The 16,913-nt window shown below is 43.5% G+C and overlaps 1 protein-coding gene across 1 annotated transcript in view; it reads right to left on the bottom strand.

Annotated features, from left to right (window-relative positions):
- Positions 1-16,913, bottom strand: part of epha10 (EPH receptor A10) — a 188,851-nt gene that overhangs the window by 128,625 nt on the left and 43,313 nt on the right. The window contains exons 2-3 of the mRNA XM_030063450.1: positions 11,882-11,946; positions 9,039-9,711 (exon numbers count right to left, since the gene is read on the bottom strand). Of these exons, the coding sequence (XP_029919310.1) occupies positions 9,039-9,711; positions 11,882-11,946 (738 nt within the window). The remainder of the gene's footprint in view (positions 1-9,038; positions 9,712-11,881; positions 11,947-16,913) is intronic.

The raw sequence follows: 16,913 nt of genomic DNA, 5'->3' as shown, positions 1-16,913 counted from the left end.
CGGTTGCAGTGCCAGCCTTCCCCACTCTGTGCTCCCTGAGGCCTGAGACAGAGAGGAGGAGGAGAGAGAGCTGTTTGAGTACTTCTAAAAATCTCTCCTGACATTACACGCATGCATGTACACAGACACAAGGAAACACTTACAGGCCGTCTGGGGCACCGCGGTCCCTCCGCCGTGTCATGCCAGGACGCAGAGAATTACACAGTCTGACATAATCAGCCTTAGAAATCATCTGCAGGCAAAGAGGCGGCCTCTCCTCGCCTAACCTTTACCGTGCGAGAGAGCAATCCCACAATTTTCTCTCTCCTTCCCCACCTCTATCTTTTTTTGGGGGGGGAGGATTACATTTTACACTTTTCTGGATAATGAGCGCATACAGTCAGGCGTCATATTTTTATAACATTCAAATTTTGCATATCTTCTACAGATACTATAACCACTTTTTCATCTGTTATCTGTTGAATTCTTGATATTTTTTTATATATCTTTTGCATATTTTTCAATTTTGGCACACCTTCACTTTGTTCAGATTTGCTTTTTGATTTTATTGTCTCAGTATGCTCTACTACAGTTATTTTCCACTTACAGTTCAAACTCATGTATTAATATTTTTCGGCTCATTACACTCTAGTACTGTACTTGTCACTGGTATTATGTTTAATTGCCCCCACTGTTACGTTTCTTTGCCTCTTGTGTATCCAATTAGTATTTGTTGTTCAACAAACCAATTTCCCTACAGAAATCATTTAAATTCCATGTTACCTTATAATTACATCTTAGGTATTTAGGTGATGCAGTTTCCTGAGCATTTGCAATGAGTAGAGCAGTAGAATAAGCATCCACTCCTACATCATCAGATAAAAAAAAGCAACCAGTGAGGAGTCGAAGTGTCAGTGCAGGAAATCTTTCAGCACTGTAAATGATCAAGTGAGACAGAAGTGTTGGAAAAGAAAGTAAAAATGATAAGGGGTAAGGTGAGAGACTGGTGGGATTTTTTTTTGTACAAGAATGACAGCACAGAGGGAAAGGTTTTGACATGAAACATGTCTGTCAGGGAGAAACCTGTGACGCACACAGTGTGCAGTTCAATCTGCTGAGCCACAGAAATACTTGTGATGTATTTTTTTTTTTTTTTTCCCCACCAGAGCAGCCGTGACTGAAGTTTGAGAGAGAAAAGACAGCGTCATGTCCAGTGAGGTTGCAGCAGGATTGCATTGGAGGCTGAAAATTCCTGATGTATTTTTAATGCAGTTCTGTTTTACTTCATCGCAGACAATCAAGAGCGATGGAAAAGATGGGAGTGAGAGTGAGGACGGCATGGGGAAAAAAAAAAAAAGAAACAAAGTTGAAACTAGAGTCAAATCTAGCATAGCCGAACAAAGAAAGATTTTTTTTTTTTTTTTTTTCCTGCAACACCAAGCACCACCCTAATTGCCATTTATTCATATTCAATAGCGTTGTTACATGATACCTGTCTCATTGACCATGTTTTGGTTCATGTTTTGACACAAGACAGTGGTTACGACTCAGACTGTCGTGTTGGGCGAGGTACGAACATGATTAAGCTGGACACAAACCTTTTCTAACTTTGATGCATTCATGTTCGCTGTGTTTAATTCATGAATCTGGAGTGAAAGACAGAAAGTAGTAGAGTTACAGGAGGCAGATAGAGACATAGATTATAAAAGGTGGGAAGAACACATGTTGCAGTTTAAGGGCATAATATGACACAGCCCGTGGCTAAGGTCCTGTCATTTTCTTATTTTCTCCCCTTTTTCTTTCATCTCTCCTCTTCCCAACCTCCTCCCCATTATCCACTCCAACCTCTTTCTCAACTTTTATCTTCTCCTCATCTTCATTTTTCCTCTCTCCATTTGTTTCTCGTCCTCTATTTCTCGCTCTTTTTCCAATCTCAACCCATGCAACTGCTCCTTCCTCCAGTCATTTGTCATCCATTTCTCCTTTCTCTCTCTCTCTCTCTCTCTCTCTCTGTGTGTTTCCTCCATCGGCATCATTTCATGTCACTCCGACTCCCCCTCCTCCCATCCCCCTCTTCCCCCAGTCATCTCTCCATGCCACATTGTGTGTATTTGAAATCATCCTCAGCTTTTACAACTCATATTTTATGCATTCAGCCACCGCTCTTATGCAGAGCGACTAACACTGAGTGCAACCAGTAGAATAATTCAACTTCTCTGACAGCTCTTTTCTGCAATGCCTTGTATTTCTCTCCCTATTTTTTATTCCCCCCCGTTTTATTTCTTTCCATGCCTATAGTGTCCCTTGCTTTTCTTCCCTTCCTTTCTTTTTCCACTGCCTTCATCCTTCCTCTGCCTTTCTTAAGAGAGAAGAAGGATGAAGGTGAATGTTTGGTCTCGTTCCAACTCATATACAGCCTCTATACTCTCCCTCCAACCCCTATATACTCAAACCAGGGAGCATTTTCAATGGGCCGTCTGCATGTGAATGTGGATATGCATGTGTATGCATGTCTGTATGGCTAAGTGAATGCATTTATATTGGTGTTTATGGGTGTTTGTGCACAATGTCAGAGCCCACCTGCTCTATGGTTGGCCAGCTAAATAAATACATCAGACGCTGGGCTCAAAAGAACACATTTGTCTTTCTGCAGGAGAGTGTGAATTATTTAAAATGAATGCTGAGAGAGGGAGTAAGAGAGAGAGAGAGAGAGAGAGAGAGAGAGATGACTAACATTAGTGGGTGACGGGGGTAGGGAGAAGAAGGATGGAGAGATGGAGGAACAGAGGGAAGGAGAGGGACCAGATGGGCGGGGGTGGCACGGTGCCAGAGCAGGCTGGTAAAAAGAGAAGCGGTGGAAAGTGTGACAGAAAGAGAGAAGGGGGGATAAGTGAAGACGAAAAGAGGGGGCGGCAAGTGAGAGAGTTTGGGAGAGAGGAGATTTGGCAGGGGGAGAAGCGAGGGGAAAAAGGAAGGTTCAAGACAACAAAAAGTGGATATAGTAGGAGGGAAGACATCTGTGGAGACATCACAGAGAGAGAGAGAGAGGGAGGGAGAGAAAGAGAGGGAGAGGGGGACAGTTTGGTGGTGGGCGGGGCGAGGACACAACAAGAACTGACATCGGACAGAGGGGAAGATGAGTGCAACAGAGGGAGCGAGTTCAGAAACATATGATTGGGCACTGGTGCCAAATCTTGAGCACACATGAATGCACTCGTGCACGCACACACACACACACACACACACACACACACACACACACACACACACACACACACACACACACACACACACACACACAGCAGATAATCTCCCAGCCTCTCCGGCAGATCTCAGCCTGTTAACCTACCTCACCCAGCCTCACCCCGTCTCACCCTGCCACATGGTCCCAACAGGGGGCAAGGAGAGAGAGGTTGAGGGACAGAAATAGGATGATGGAGGCAAAAAAGGAAAGCGAGGAAAAATAAAGAGGAAAAAAGGGAGCGAGGAAAGAGAAAGAAGGGAGGGGAGAAGGTAAAAAAAGAGAGGAGGAAAGGGAGGAGAGATGTAAGAGAGGTGCGCAGTATCAGAGGTTCTGGAGGAGGTCATCAAGCACTGCTGAGATCAGTGGGATAGAAATTAAGTGTACACTTTGGCAGCGCATAAAATGAAAAGGAGGGGGCGAGGAGGGAAGGAGCAAGGAAGGGAGGGAGGGAGGGATGGGAGGGAAAAAAGGGGAGGTAGAGAAAGGTGTACAGTAAATTATGGAGGGAAGGAGCAAGGGAAAGAGCAAAAGAGGAAGGAAAGGCGGGGTGGTGAATGCGCCTAGAGCCGTATCGTGGAGCTGCAAACAACGGAGATAATAAGAGAATCTGCTGAAGGCACGCGCCACACTCGGTAATTATATAGAAAGAGCAGCCTGCCTTAATTAAAACAGGATGGAACTCACAGGCCTTATAAGACACACACACACACACACACACACACACACAGATATAAATATATATATATTGTAGAAGCACATGCACATGAAATGCAGCATTTGTGAGGTGAATTATTACATAATTTAACTTCCCTGGGTTCATTCCTCCTGGCGGCATTTCATAATGAGAGTGGGGAGAGTGTGTGTGTATGTGTGTGTGTGTGTGTGTGTGTGTGTGTGTGAGAGAGAGAGAGAGTGCAGGTTTGTGCACAGAGACTCATGAAAGCATGCAGGGTCAAGTTTGGTATACTGCATATGCTCATGCATTACACATAGGGAATGAAGAGAGAGGAAAGGCAAAAAAAAAAAAAAAAAAAAAAAAAAGCACAAGCCATTACTTCACTCCTTCACCATGTTTAACTTCCTTCCCTCTATTTTATTTTATTTTTTTTATTCTAAAGCCTTTGCTGTAACTCAGATTCTCCTTAATGTAGCTTCAAAGTCAAATGGTTTTTCATGTTGTACTCGATAATGTCACACACAATAACGCCGGTCGAAATGCTGCACTGAAGCTTGAGTGAAATATTCAAACCCAAAATGCCCTTGTTTTATGACTCTGCCATTACATCAAAGCACAACATGACTAAATTAAAAGAGGTGAAAGTGTTAATCATACAGCTTCGCCATCCATTCCTTCCCTCTTTGCCTATTCACTGTAACTCAGTTCTGTGAGATAAAAAAAAAAAGAGGAGGAGAACTGGAGATAACAGCACTGTAACGCAACATGGAGGAGGAGTTTTAAAGCATTGCCAACATGGTGGGTATAAAATAGTCTGAGGGGCATGTTCTAATTTAGCGCATACAATTATTTCCCCAGAAGCTTTAATTGCACGGCCTCGCTGAAGGTTTGTCATAAGAAACTGCATTCACCCTGAGTCTTAACTGCTTCATTCCCACACTTTATAGCACATCATTTCAAAAGCTATTACACTGATTGTTAATTGTTATGAATTTATCATTCGCTGTACAGTATGTATGGTTATTTTTGCACAGCATTAACTTTATTACCATTTTTTGTGTGTTGTATGTTGCTGAGCAGGGATTTCAGCCAGTTTACTGCAATATGATTATTTACCAGAACAGAAAGTTGATGATTTTTTGTTTTGTTTTGATTTTTTTTTTAAACTAAATACAGTCTAGAGCAGTGGTTCTCAAACTTTTTTCAGTGATGTACCCCCTATGATTTTTTTTTTTTTTTTTTTTTTTTTTTTTTTTTTCAGCCAAGTACCACCTAACCAGCGCAAAGCATTTTTCTTGGGGGGTTTTCAGGATGATGAAATTGAATACCGAATATAAAATTCCGTTTATGAACTTCCATTTATATTTTAATTAATATTTATTAGCCTAAATAATGGGTTTTAAGGAACCTTGCATGGATGCTATTTATTAAAATATATATATTTATATTTTAAAATTGAGAAACAGTGGTCTAGAGTTTGGATATTGTGACATCATGATATGTCAACTTCAATCAACTTTTTTTTTTTTTTTTTTTTTTTTTTTTTTTACTTATTAGACCCTACAATCCCTAAAATCTCATCACATCATCATGATGCAGTATTTGATTTTGGATCTTTTTGCTCCGCCCTTTAATCTCAGGTAATACATGCCTACTTGGGTCTTGTGTGTGTGTGTGTGTGTGTGTGTGTCGTCTGCGTGTGGTAATAATCTTCTTGTCCACTGCAGAACACTATCTGCATACACCATTATCAGTATAGCTACTCACTGGCTACTCAATAGTATTGACCTGCACTGAGACACTCACTGCACTCACACATACTCAGTCACACAATTGGACCCTGGAGTGAGTAAGACATACTTACAGATCATGCACACTCATGCACAGACACACACACAAAAACCAGTGTAGCGCTTGTCTCATGTTATGCCATGATTTCCCGTTTTACATTCATTATGTCGTTTCACACCAATCAGTCATGCGTATCCTCCACACACGCACACACACACACCACGCAGGAGTAATTGCTATGCACATGCAGAAATACAAATTCCCTTACACATACTCGTATTATCTCACTATTCATTTATGCCAGGCACACAGAGAGAGGCAATGTCTCTCTCCACACAGAGAGCGAGATCAACGCGCGCGCGCGTGTGTGTGTGTTTATGTGCATGGGAGAGCGCTTGTGCACTTACTATATGGGAGCCTGTGTGTGAGGAGTCCCAGCCTAATTCCTCAGTTTAGTGGAGCATTACAGCTGATCAATAGCTCTGGTGCAGTGGGAGATGTCGAGGTTGGGGCTGCATATTCATAGCATTATGGCTGAATGGAGAAATGAGCCACTACAGGGGAAGTGGGTGGGGGTGAGGTGGGGGGCTGACAGGCGCTGTCACCCAGTGGAGCACAGCGCTCCCCGCTATATTGTTCCCAGGGAAGCTGTTGCGACAAAGCGGCCGTATGATCTCTCTCTCTCTCTCTCTCTCTCTCTCTCTCTCTCTCTCTCTCTCTCTCCTCTCCTCTCTCTCTCTCTCTCTCCTTCTCTTCTCTCTCTCTCTCTCTCTCTCTCTCTCTCTCTCTCTCTCTCTCTCTCTCTCTCTCTCTCTCTCTCTCTCTCTCTCTCTCTCTCTCTCTCTCTCTCTCTCTCTCTCCTTCGCTCCGTCTGTGCCGGGGCGTCCTGTCTCCATCGCTGTCACTGGAGCTCGCCATCTCTGTCTCCCCATCTCTTTGGCTAGGCACCTCTGTCTGTCTCACTCTGCTTTTCACTCGCATTTCTGCTTTTGTCACCGTTAGAAATCCATTTTTGTTTTGTGTATATACATATACGTGCCTCTTTCACTCATTTCTTCACTGTGCTGTCAGCTCCCAATTTCTCTGTTCTTGATGGCTCGTATAGGTTTGTCTGGGCATCCCCCACTAGGTCAGAAGTTTCCCTTTCCTTTTAGTTTTTTTTTTTTTTTTTATTATTATTTTTCTGCTCCATTTGCTTTCACACTATTCAGCCTTCCTTGTAGAAAAGGCAATGCTTTAATGGAAAAGTCCGTACAAAATACAAAAAAACGATGTGTTACCACTTATTCCTAGTGCAATCTATCCATCCAGGTACACTGCACGAGATGTGATGAGGTTTCCAGTTTGCTGCAATCTTCCCTGTGTCCCTACACTCCAGCACAAAGGGAATGGACAGGTACTCATTTGTGGTTCTGAGAACATCAAAAATCTACATGTGAAAAACTCAGCAACAGCAACAGCTCTTTCCGAAGAAACTTTTTGCAGCCTCTTCCTCCTCTCTCTCGTTGCACCCTTCCCTATTTATTTTCTGCCCGTTGCTCTCCTCTCTGACTGCACTGTATGTTTATCCATCAGTCACACCCCTACAATGTCTGCACAGCCTCCTTATCTGCACTGCTCTACATCCGCCTCCAGCCATCTCTCCCCCCTACTATCACTCTGACTATCTCCTCTGCCCTCCTCTCACTCCAGTGGCGCTTCATAGAATCACCTCCATTTAGCAAACCCGCTCTTTGTATCGGTCCTCAGTCTTTTTTTCAGTGCCCTGTCTTTCTCTCTCTGTCGTGTCATTCGATTCAGTTACTTTATTGGCAAGGCTGTTCAACGGGAACAATAGCTCAAATCTCCCTGTCTTTATCATTTCCCCCCTCTGCCTCCCGGCTCTCTGTCTCTGTCAATTTCATTTCTCAAGAAGATTTTTGCATGATGAGATCAAACTGGGAAACACACTGCCAATATCTCAACTTAGAGTACAAAAAAAACCTCCTTTCTCCCTCTATCGTGTCAGATAGAATCAAGTCTGCGATTTTTGTGCAAGCCAAGGTTTGTAAATCATGGCAATGGGATAAAGGAATGAGGTGCATGTGTGTGCGTGTGTGTTTTACATTGTACCGAGGGTCTTCTTCTGTCCCACATTCATGCTATCTTAGCCACAAGGTATACATAATTGGCTCCCTCCCTCGACATGCACACACTCTCACACATACATACCACCAGCGGGGGGGGGGAAAAAATCACTAAGGCCACACTGGCAATGCAGAAGTTCATCAATTGCAACAATCTACCCGAACAAATCCGAGCAACAGCCGAGTCAGCTTGCTTACGAGGGGTCCAGCATTCCTCCCTGATTACGATGCCCCCTCCGCTCCACCTTCCATTACAGCGAGCACAGTCTGCTGTCCGTCAGCTGCAGCACCCACATTGCATTGCACAACAATACAAGATGGCATGTGAAAGCTGACAGCACTGGTCAGGCGATCCAACTGCTGCCGCTGAATGAGCAATTGGTTATGACAAAGGATTCAAATGCTGTTCATCTCTGTTTACGTCAGAGTGCAGAACACCGCAGGCCGCCCACTGTCTTTACACTGACAATGTAAAGACTGTGTGTGCATGTGTGTGTGTGTGTGTGTCAGAGGTGAGGCTCTGATGTCAAACTCACTGAGACATAATCATCTGAGAGAAAACTGCATCACTGACACACATAAATTTGAATTTAAACACAAAGCAATGTAACGGTGCCATGTCAGCACTCAATGAACGTGTGCATGGATTGAAAGTGAGCGAGCAAGCTACTTCTGTTCTTCTCCTTATTTTAACACTCTTTCACTCTTTTTTCAGCTGTTCCTATTCACCCTTTGGCCCCGTTCCCATACCATTACATATTCTTTCATTTGCTTAATTTGCTTTTTATCTTGTCCCTCCATTGTGTCCATCTATCCCTTCCTCCCTCTCCATCTCCGTCTCTGTCCCTTCTCATTCCCAACTTACCGCCACACTGTGCCTATCTACATATTATAAGGAATACACTGGAACTGTGTCATACTTTCACGCTATTTTCATACAGAGAAGTTTGGATATTTTTACATCAGCTGTACTGCGCATCTTAAAGCCCAAATTAAATCTAATCAAATCTACCCCCGTCCTCCTCCATCTCTCTCCATCCTTCTCCTCTCCTAACTTCACAGCTGCTGTGCACCTGTTTTAGTTTCCTTTCCTTCCTTCCCTCCTAATTCCCTTCCTCCCCCCTGCTCTTCCCTCCCCCTTCCTTCACAGCTGCTACAACACTATTTTTAGTCTTCTGTTTTCTTCCATCCAACCCCCCTCTATCCTCTATCCATCTCCTACCTTCACAGCTGCTGTGTCCCTCCTCATAGCCGGCGCTGCAGCTGCACTTCCCAATGGGTACCAGCCACTCCCCTTCGGCACTGCAATGCATCCTGGGAGGGCTGTCCGTGTCTACCTCTGAGTTGTTGACACAGGTGCCGTGCACCTCCACCAGCGTGGCGAATGCCGCCTCAGCTACCGTGTCTGGGAACACGGCCAGGTTCTGGACAGTCGCTAGGCAACGCTTGTAGTACACCCGCACGGCCACTAGAGCCACGCAGGCGCCGACATCCTGGAATGCCAGGTGGAAGCCCTTGCGGTTGAGGTGGCCGATCTCGCGCACCTCTGTGTTCAGCTTCATCTTCCTCTCACCCAGGTCACCCTGTGTGAAGCTCTCGTCGGCGGCGATAGTGTCGATCTTGGTGTAGCGGTCCTCCCGGGTCACACCCCCGAGGTCCCGGTCTGACTCCACATACAGGAGGTTGAAGGTCTCCTTGCATGTGCCTGCCACGCCAGGGATGCTGTTGCAGTCACGCAGTGTGAACTGGAGCTCCACGAAAATGCGCTGGCCGCCACGGCGTGCCACCCAGCCGGTCTGCAGCCAATTGTTCTGCTGCATGGGCTCCATCACGTTGCACACCTGGTACGTTCGGATGGGCTTGTACTTCTCATCCACGCCGCTTATTTCCTCCCACTGGAGAGGGAGGGAGAGGATGGGGGATGCAGAAAAAGAAGGAAAAATTAATACAGGAAAACAAGACAGAAGGGACAGGGGAGGGTAAAATGTGACAGCATGACAGTTGAGGAGGGAGGAAATTAGGAAGACAGGAAGGGACGGATGTGGTGATGGGAAAAAAATCAGCGGCAATAGAGGGATGGGGGAGAAGAGAGATGATGAAGAAATAATGTGGAAAACAGCAGGGAGAGACGTGATAATATTTGGGGGTGGAAAGGGAGGCAAAAAGAAAGTGGTGTGAGGTGGGTAGGAGGCAAGAGAGAAAATGAGATAAAGCAAAACACAGAAAAACAGACAAAGAAAATAGTCAACGCAGGTTAACTGCCTAATGGCACAATCTGATGAGTGGGTGTGTGGGTGTCTGGAAACCAGTGGCTCTATGATTCTCTAATAATGTCACTGAGAAAATGACAACCTGTGCATCCGCAGTCATCATGCCCAGCCCTGAACCGCATCTCTGAAACTATGGGCTGATTTTGGCAAAGAAATTTAGTCAAACTCTGGATGGAAACAGGATGAACGTGGGGTTTTTTAGGGAGTTGTTCCTCATCCGATGTGAGGGTCTAAGGACAGAGGATGTTGTATTTCCTGTAAAGCCCTTCGAGACAAATTTGTAATTTGTGATTCTGGGCTATATGAATAAATAAAACTGAATTGAATTGAGGGTTCAAAAGTCAATATTCAAAATGGAGGCGACCACCAACGCTCGAGTATTGATTATTCGGTGTCAGTATTGACTGAAACTCTCTGTGCTGAAGTGTTGTAAAAACAGAGTTAGGTGTAGTATTGACCTCGACATGCTGATGGAATAAAGGGGATTTTATCTGCTTATCGGGGATCAATGGCACTACGTGCACGTGCTGACCCCGGGCTGTCAAATGTGTGTTTATAACTTTGTGTTTGCGTGTGATTGAGTGGGGGAAAAAAAATCACCCTCCCAACTCTACCTGAGCTCTTATTTCTTGTCTCTTATTTCTTGTCTCAAGCACATCTCTGTTGTGGCTATTCAGGATCACAGATCTAACATCACAACACAATGACTGACACACAGTATTAGTATTTCTAAAGCAAGGGGCAACCTTTTCTGACGTATTATGCGTCTCATAGTCCCTTTTGATAAATGAATGGACTAAGACTCTGTGTCCACACTTGAATTATTGAGACATTCTTGGACCTAACAGACTCGAAAGTAAATTGAGCTGTAAACCTGGACCTAAAACACACACACACACACACACAACTGAGAATAGATTATCTGTGAAGGTGATGTGATAAACTGCACTATTGTCCAAGTGACTAAATGAAGGAGGACGCAGTGTTTTTTTTTTTTTTTTTTTCTTTTCTTTCTCCCAGCCACCTGGTACAGTAGATGAATCACACAGGTCCATTAATCTTGAACGTACAGCTTTGCCTGGCCACCTATACTTGACATTGATTCAATGTCCCTATTACCCCAATGTATACATAAATGCATACACGTTGGTATGCGCAAGATTCACAACAAGTACTATACATATTATAAGCACTGTGAGTACACATATGTATGTATGCATGTGTGTGTGTGCTGTAATGGAAAGGTCAAAGTCCAGGTGGAAAGTGGGTGACAAACTGCTTTGGCATGGGCAGATTCTTTTTAGAATGGGCCCCCGCTTTGGCATTTATCTCACAGTCATAACTTAGCCAAGAAGGTTTTTACAAGCCGAATCGATCGATAGGGAGGGGAACCATTTATCTGTGACAGCAGATCTGTGTGGCTGGTTTGGATGCTGCGGTATCCTAGCCTGGATTAGCGCCATCGATTAATGATAATGACAAGGTCTGGACTGGAGGGAGAGAGAGAGAGAGAGGGATGAATAGAAGAAGGAGAGAGAAGAAAAGGGAGGGGTTGGGGAGCAGCAGAGAAAGATAAGAGGGGGAGTAGATAAAGAAAAATCAAGAAAAGCAGAAACAGACAGGTGCAGCAGAGGCAGAGAGAAAGCAAAAGAGGGAACAAAGAAAGAGGTGGTCCGGCCAAGAGTGGCTGTGTTAAGTGGGTAGCTGTCTTGTGGAGCCTCAGGATGTGCACGCGCGCACACACACACACACACACACACACACACACACAGAAAGTGAAAAAAGCAACACTTACTCCATTGGGGGGATACGACGTCCAGCCCAGCTCTGCCTGAGTCTCTTTAGAATTCAGCAGCACCACTGGAAGGGAAAAGACAAGGAAAGAAAAAAAAAAAACAAAAAAAAACAAGAGACAGACAAGCATTAAGTTAGAGGTCAGCTGAGGCAGCACAATCGTTGTTTTGCTTTGTTATCTTGTCAGTATGAATCAGAGCATCAACAGAGTCTCCTGTGCATCAAAACAAGACAAGGTAGCAAGACAGAAAGATTATCTTATATGAAAAATGACAAAAAAAAAGTGGACCTTATATTTGCAAGACTAAATCTAAACAAAAAAAAGTGCTACATGACATTTTGCATTTGGGATGATCCAAGGGGGTGAAAAAAAAAATATGAATTAGTGTTGAGGCAGACTTGTCCAAACCCAACGGGGAGGTGAATGTATCTTTGGTAATAAAAGGCAATAATACCATCTGTTGAGGAATTAAACAGACGAAGGAGCTTTCACTCATCCTCTGGCTTCAAGAGTAAAAAAAAAGAAAAAACCACCAGGGACTGGAAACAAAAACAAGCAAGGGATACAAGACATGCCCTAGGATCTCTTTCAACACTGCAGACAAGAAAACACACTACTTAGAAGCACAAGGTCTTGGCCACTTTTGTTTTTCGTTTCAGCACCATGGACAGAGAATAGGGAACAAGCTGAGTCTGGTTTCAGGACCCTGGACAGCGACAGAGAAAACAGATGAGGCGCTGTGCAGCAAGAGGAAAAGGACCCAGCAACAGCAAGTCTCCGAGAGCTGGGGCCACTAAAACCTGCCAGTAAACAATACATCCTGATTTTAATATGCTTAATACGCCTCGTTTATCTCATGTGTATCTTGGAAGCTGTCTTATCAAAGCACCCATTATCACAGAAATAGGTGTTCACCGTGTAAAAAAAAAAACTTTTCTCCAAAGTTGCTCCTTGGGTTCAACCGAAGTTTCCATAGCAACCAAAGAAAGGCACAGCTCATCAATTAGAACATGTCCCGGGCCAATCAGATTGCATGGTTGAAAGTACCCTTTGTTTAATACTCGGTAGTGTGCAGCAGGCATACACGAAAGCTGACATCAACACATTAATCTTAATCTATAACACACAGTCAACATCTGTAGTGACATATGGCGACTTGCATTATTGTTTTTTTTTTTTTTTTTTTTTTTTTTTTTTAATGGATTTTGTTAGTGTTAAACTTCCTTATGTTCTATGCTGGTTCCTTTAAAAAGCTTTCTATCAAAATCCCCGCCCCCCCCCCCCCATCGTCTTACACTGCAAGTCCCAGGCTTTTTTGTACAGACCGCTCCCGAACATCGATATCCTTAAGGCAGTGAGAAGTCTGAAACGCAGACTAAACTGTTTTTCAGCACCTGGCAAAGTGAGCACCTTGTTCTGTGACTTGTTTTACCACCCTTGGAAAGTGCTACTTTGTTGTGCTACTTTTGTTGTAGTTTACTTTTCTCTTGTCTCCCACTTCTGCTCACTGCGACTGTGCTTCATAAAACAATCCACATGACGCACTGATGAGAGTATAAACAGTGTGCTCCTTGAAACAACTACTTTTACATCGATCTGAACGGATTTGGTCTTTTTTCGAGAGAGCGGCTTTGGTCTCTACCCACCACTCCATGACAAATACATGACCTTCTTTTAACACTGCATCAACATGAATAACCACTGTGATGTTACACAGGCAAAGAGTAGAAACCTACACAATCTGAGTCACAGTGAAGGCCATGAAACTGCATGAGATGACTCAAGACCTGTAATGTAACTGACTCACACTCTGACATGAAGGCTACAGACTCTGGCATGGAGACGTAATTGTACAGCAATGGATTTGGATTTTTTTTTTTTTTTTTTATCACTAACAGTTTGACACTAACGGAGTCTACAGTAGCTGGTGGCGACACAGAGGCACTGACGCACTCGCTGAACTTTATACCGACCTACGGAAAACTTCAATTGAAATTCCCACAAAATAAAGAAAGTGAGACGCAGCTACGCATTTCACTTAATTTTAGAGATTCTTTTGAGAAACAGTTTTAGTGAAGCATTGTCAATGGCTCACCTGAGTCCCGGGGCTATGAGTCATTTCCATCACCTTGGAGGAATCACAATGGAAATTTAATATTACATCAGTGATATTCAAATACACAGTACCTCAATGATTAAAGTGAACACTGACACTGGCAGCGCTCACAGCTCGGATATTACAAAGACAACCGCCTTAGCAGCAAAATACCGTGAATAAGCATTTCCCTTTTTAGCCATGCTTGAGAAAGGAGACATCGGTGCACTGGCAAGAGTTTAGAAAAAAGGGGAAAAAAAGCCTCGCTGGACCACAAGAGATCCTCTACTAAACACTTAACATTACTGTTTTTGGGTTAAAACCACCGAGAGCCCAAAGCGTGGTTCTGCGCTTCGCTGATAACATAGAAGCGTTTTTGGAGAAGATTATTAGAGTGGGAGAGGGCAAGCGTGGTGGAGAAAGAGTGAGAAAAAGAGAGAGGAGGGAGGAGAAAAAAAGAGAGAGGGAATGAGAGAAATAATAATGACAGAGGGAGGGTGAAGAGAAAAGAGAGCAAATTAAGAGGAGGGAGAGACAAAGAAAGAGAAGATAGAGGTAGGGGGAGGGGGAGGGAGAAGAAAAAAGTGGGCAAGGGAGGGAGCTGCCCATGAAGTGCAAATAACGGAATAAGAAGTAATACACAGAGGGATCAGTGTGCCTCACTGAGCAGTCAGTCAGTCACTCAGTCAGAGAGAGAGAGAGAGAGAGAGAGAGAGAGATACTCAGAGGATCAAGTTGGCACTGTGATCACACACTGAATACATAAGTCCTGTAATCACTGCCTAGTTAGACAGACTAATGGGTCTTCAGAGGGTGGAGGGAGAGAGCAGACAAGTGAGAGATGGAGACAAGAAAAAAAAAATGTTGAGCAAAGGAAAACAGAAGGAGGTCACTGAAAGTAAGGGAGATACAAGTTAGACAGGACATGAGAGGCAAAGAAAGAAAGAAAGAAAAAAAAAACAAAGCTATACGCACACAGAGACACACACCCACACAAACACGCGGCCTCTTTCTGCGCTACCCATGGCTCAAAGTAATAGCCGTGACACACATTAGCCGCTAAACACCAATTTCAAAGGTCGTTTCATGAATAATTGCCTGTCATTATGGGAACTGTGTGGATCTGTAGGCTAGTTTCGCTATTTCTGTAATTTTGGCCTCAGTCCCATTCTGGACACACACAGGGGGCCGGCTTTCATCAATAAAAAGAAAAGCAAAAAAAAAAAAAAAACAACAGTATGATCACAGCCAACGACAGATGATTCATACAGAATAACAGTCTCATCTGTTTTGGCTGCATTATGCAGTGAGCTTAGCCTTAAAACGGAGACAGCACTTATATTTTTCACAAAGTCTGGGACCTTCGGGTTTGGGCTGCTAGAGGTTTGTGGCGCCTGACTCTCGAGCTGAATGTCTGTAAGAAAGAGTTCATCTTGTTGCCGAGGATTTGACACAGACGGTGAAAAGGACAAGAGGGTTTGTGACGGGGTGAGGGGAATTTCAAGGAGCATTCACCGGAGATTGTTGTTGAAAATGCAGGCTATAGAAACTGAGGTTCTCCTCAAGTGCTGCTGAGGAAATCAAGCGGTCTGACGCATTTTAGTTGTTTACTAAGACAGGATACAGAAGCAGCCCTTATAATAAAAGTACAGCCAATATTGATGCTGCTCGTGAAATTTAGACTTCTGTCACTTGATCACCATGTCAAGTTATTCCATTTTCTCACAATAATAATGACAATAATAGTGAATCTTGTTTATATAGCACACAGTAGCAAAAAAATCTCAAAGTGCTTTACATGAATGAAGATACACAAGGTTAAAAACTGTAGATTTGAGCTCATTTACACTTTCATGTGATTTTCCAGTGAGCACCAAACGTTGCTTAAATGCTGCACCTATGATTTAGCTCTCATACAGCTGAGGCTCTTTTTGGCTGTGGCATACATATATCTTAGAAGATACAAGACATAGACCTCCCACTTTTAAATCATTTGCAGCCCAGTTTCAGCCTCAGACATCTATAGCTATTTAGAGCTCTTTTAAATATTAAATGAATGTAAAATTATTCAGTGGCTTGTATCTGTGATGCATCTGGATAAAATTATAACATTTAACCACATCACTTTGACATTTTGTGGTCCAGATGCATCTCCAGTCAGCCAGATTGAAGTCCAATTGGTATTGTGACACATACAAACAAATACAACTCACGTCCTATATAAAACTAAAGACCAAAGACTAGAGTCCTGAGTCTTTACCACCCTTCAGAGCCCTTCCAAAATATTGAGCTTGTTTGTAATTTTTTTATTTGCTGAAGGTTAAGTTAAGTTGGAAGACAGCCTTTTTAGCAGAGAATGTGCAACAGAGGATGGTTGATGAGACTGAACACAATAGTGACCCTTGTACCAACCACAACATACTCTAGTATTGCACCCCACAGGTGAATTGATTTTATACTTCAGTTGGACTTTGGGTACAACATCTGTCTCAAACGTGTCTCAAATCACCTCTGGGGTTGGTTTCAGCAGTCAGATTGGTATCAGTCTTACGCGAGTCATTTTTATGTGGATAAAAGCTATTCGGATGCAATTCAGACGTTTAAGATGCATGAAACGACCGAGTGTGCATGGCGTGTTTGATGCATTCACGCTTGTTGTTAACTATGTGTACACAGTTGTTTCATTTCTGTGTATCTGAGACAGGGCGTGGGAGGTGGAGTGCTCTAGGTTGCTTTTTTTCCTTTATCTTATTGCAAAATGTTTGATTAAAGAGCATTCAAAGTCTAAACATCTCTCCAACCCCCCCTTTGTGTTACCGGCTCTTTCATCCTTCTCTAGGTTAGATATTATTATTTATGTATAATTGAGTTGTTCAGTCTTGCTAGTGCACAAAAACCAGACACAAGATACAAAGAAAGCACTGAGGGAAGAGACAG

This window comes from Myripristis murdjan, chromosome 11 (genome assembly GCF_902150065.1).
Source record: "Myripristis murdjan chromosome 11, fMyrMur1.1, whole genome shotgun sequence".
Classification (NCBI taxonomy): domain Eukaryota; kingdom Metazoa; phylum Chordata; class Actinopteri; order Holocentriformes; family Holocentridae; genus Myripristis; species Myripristis murdjan.
This window is presented reverse-complemented; position numbering and strand designations above follow the sequence as displayed.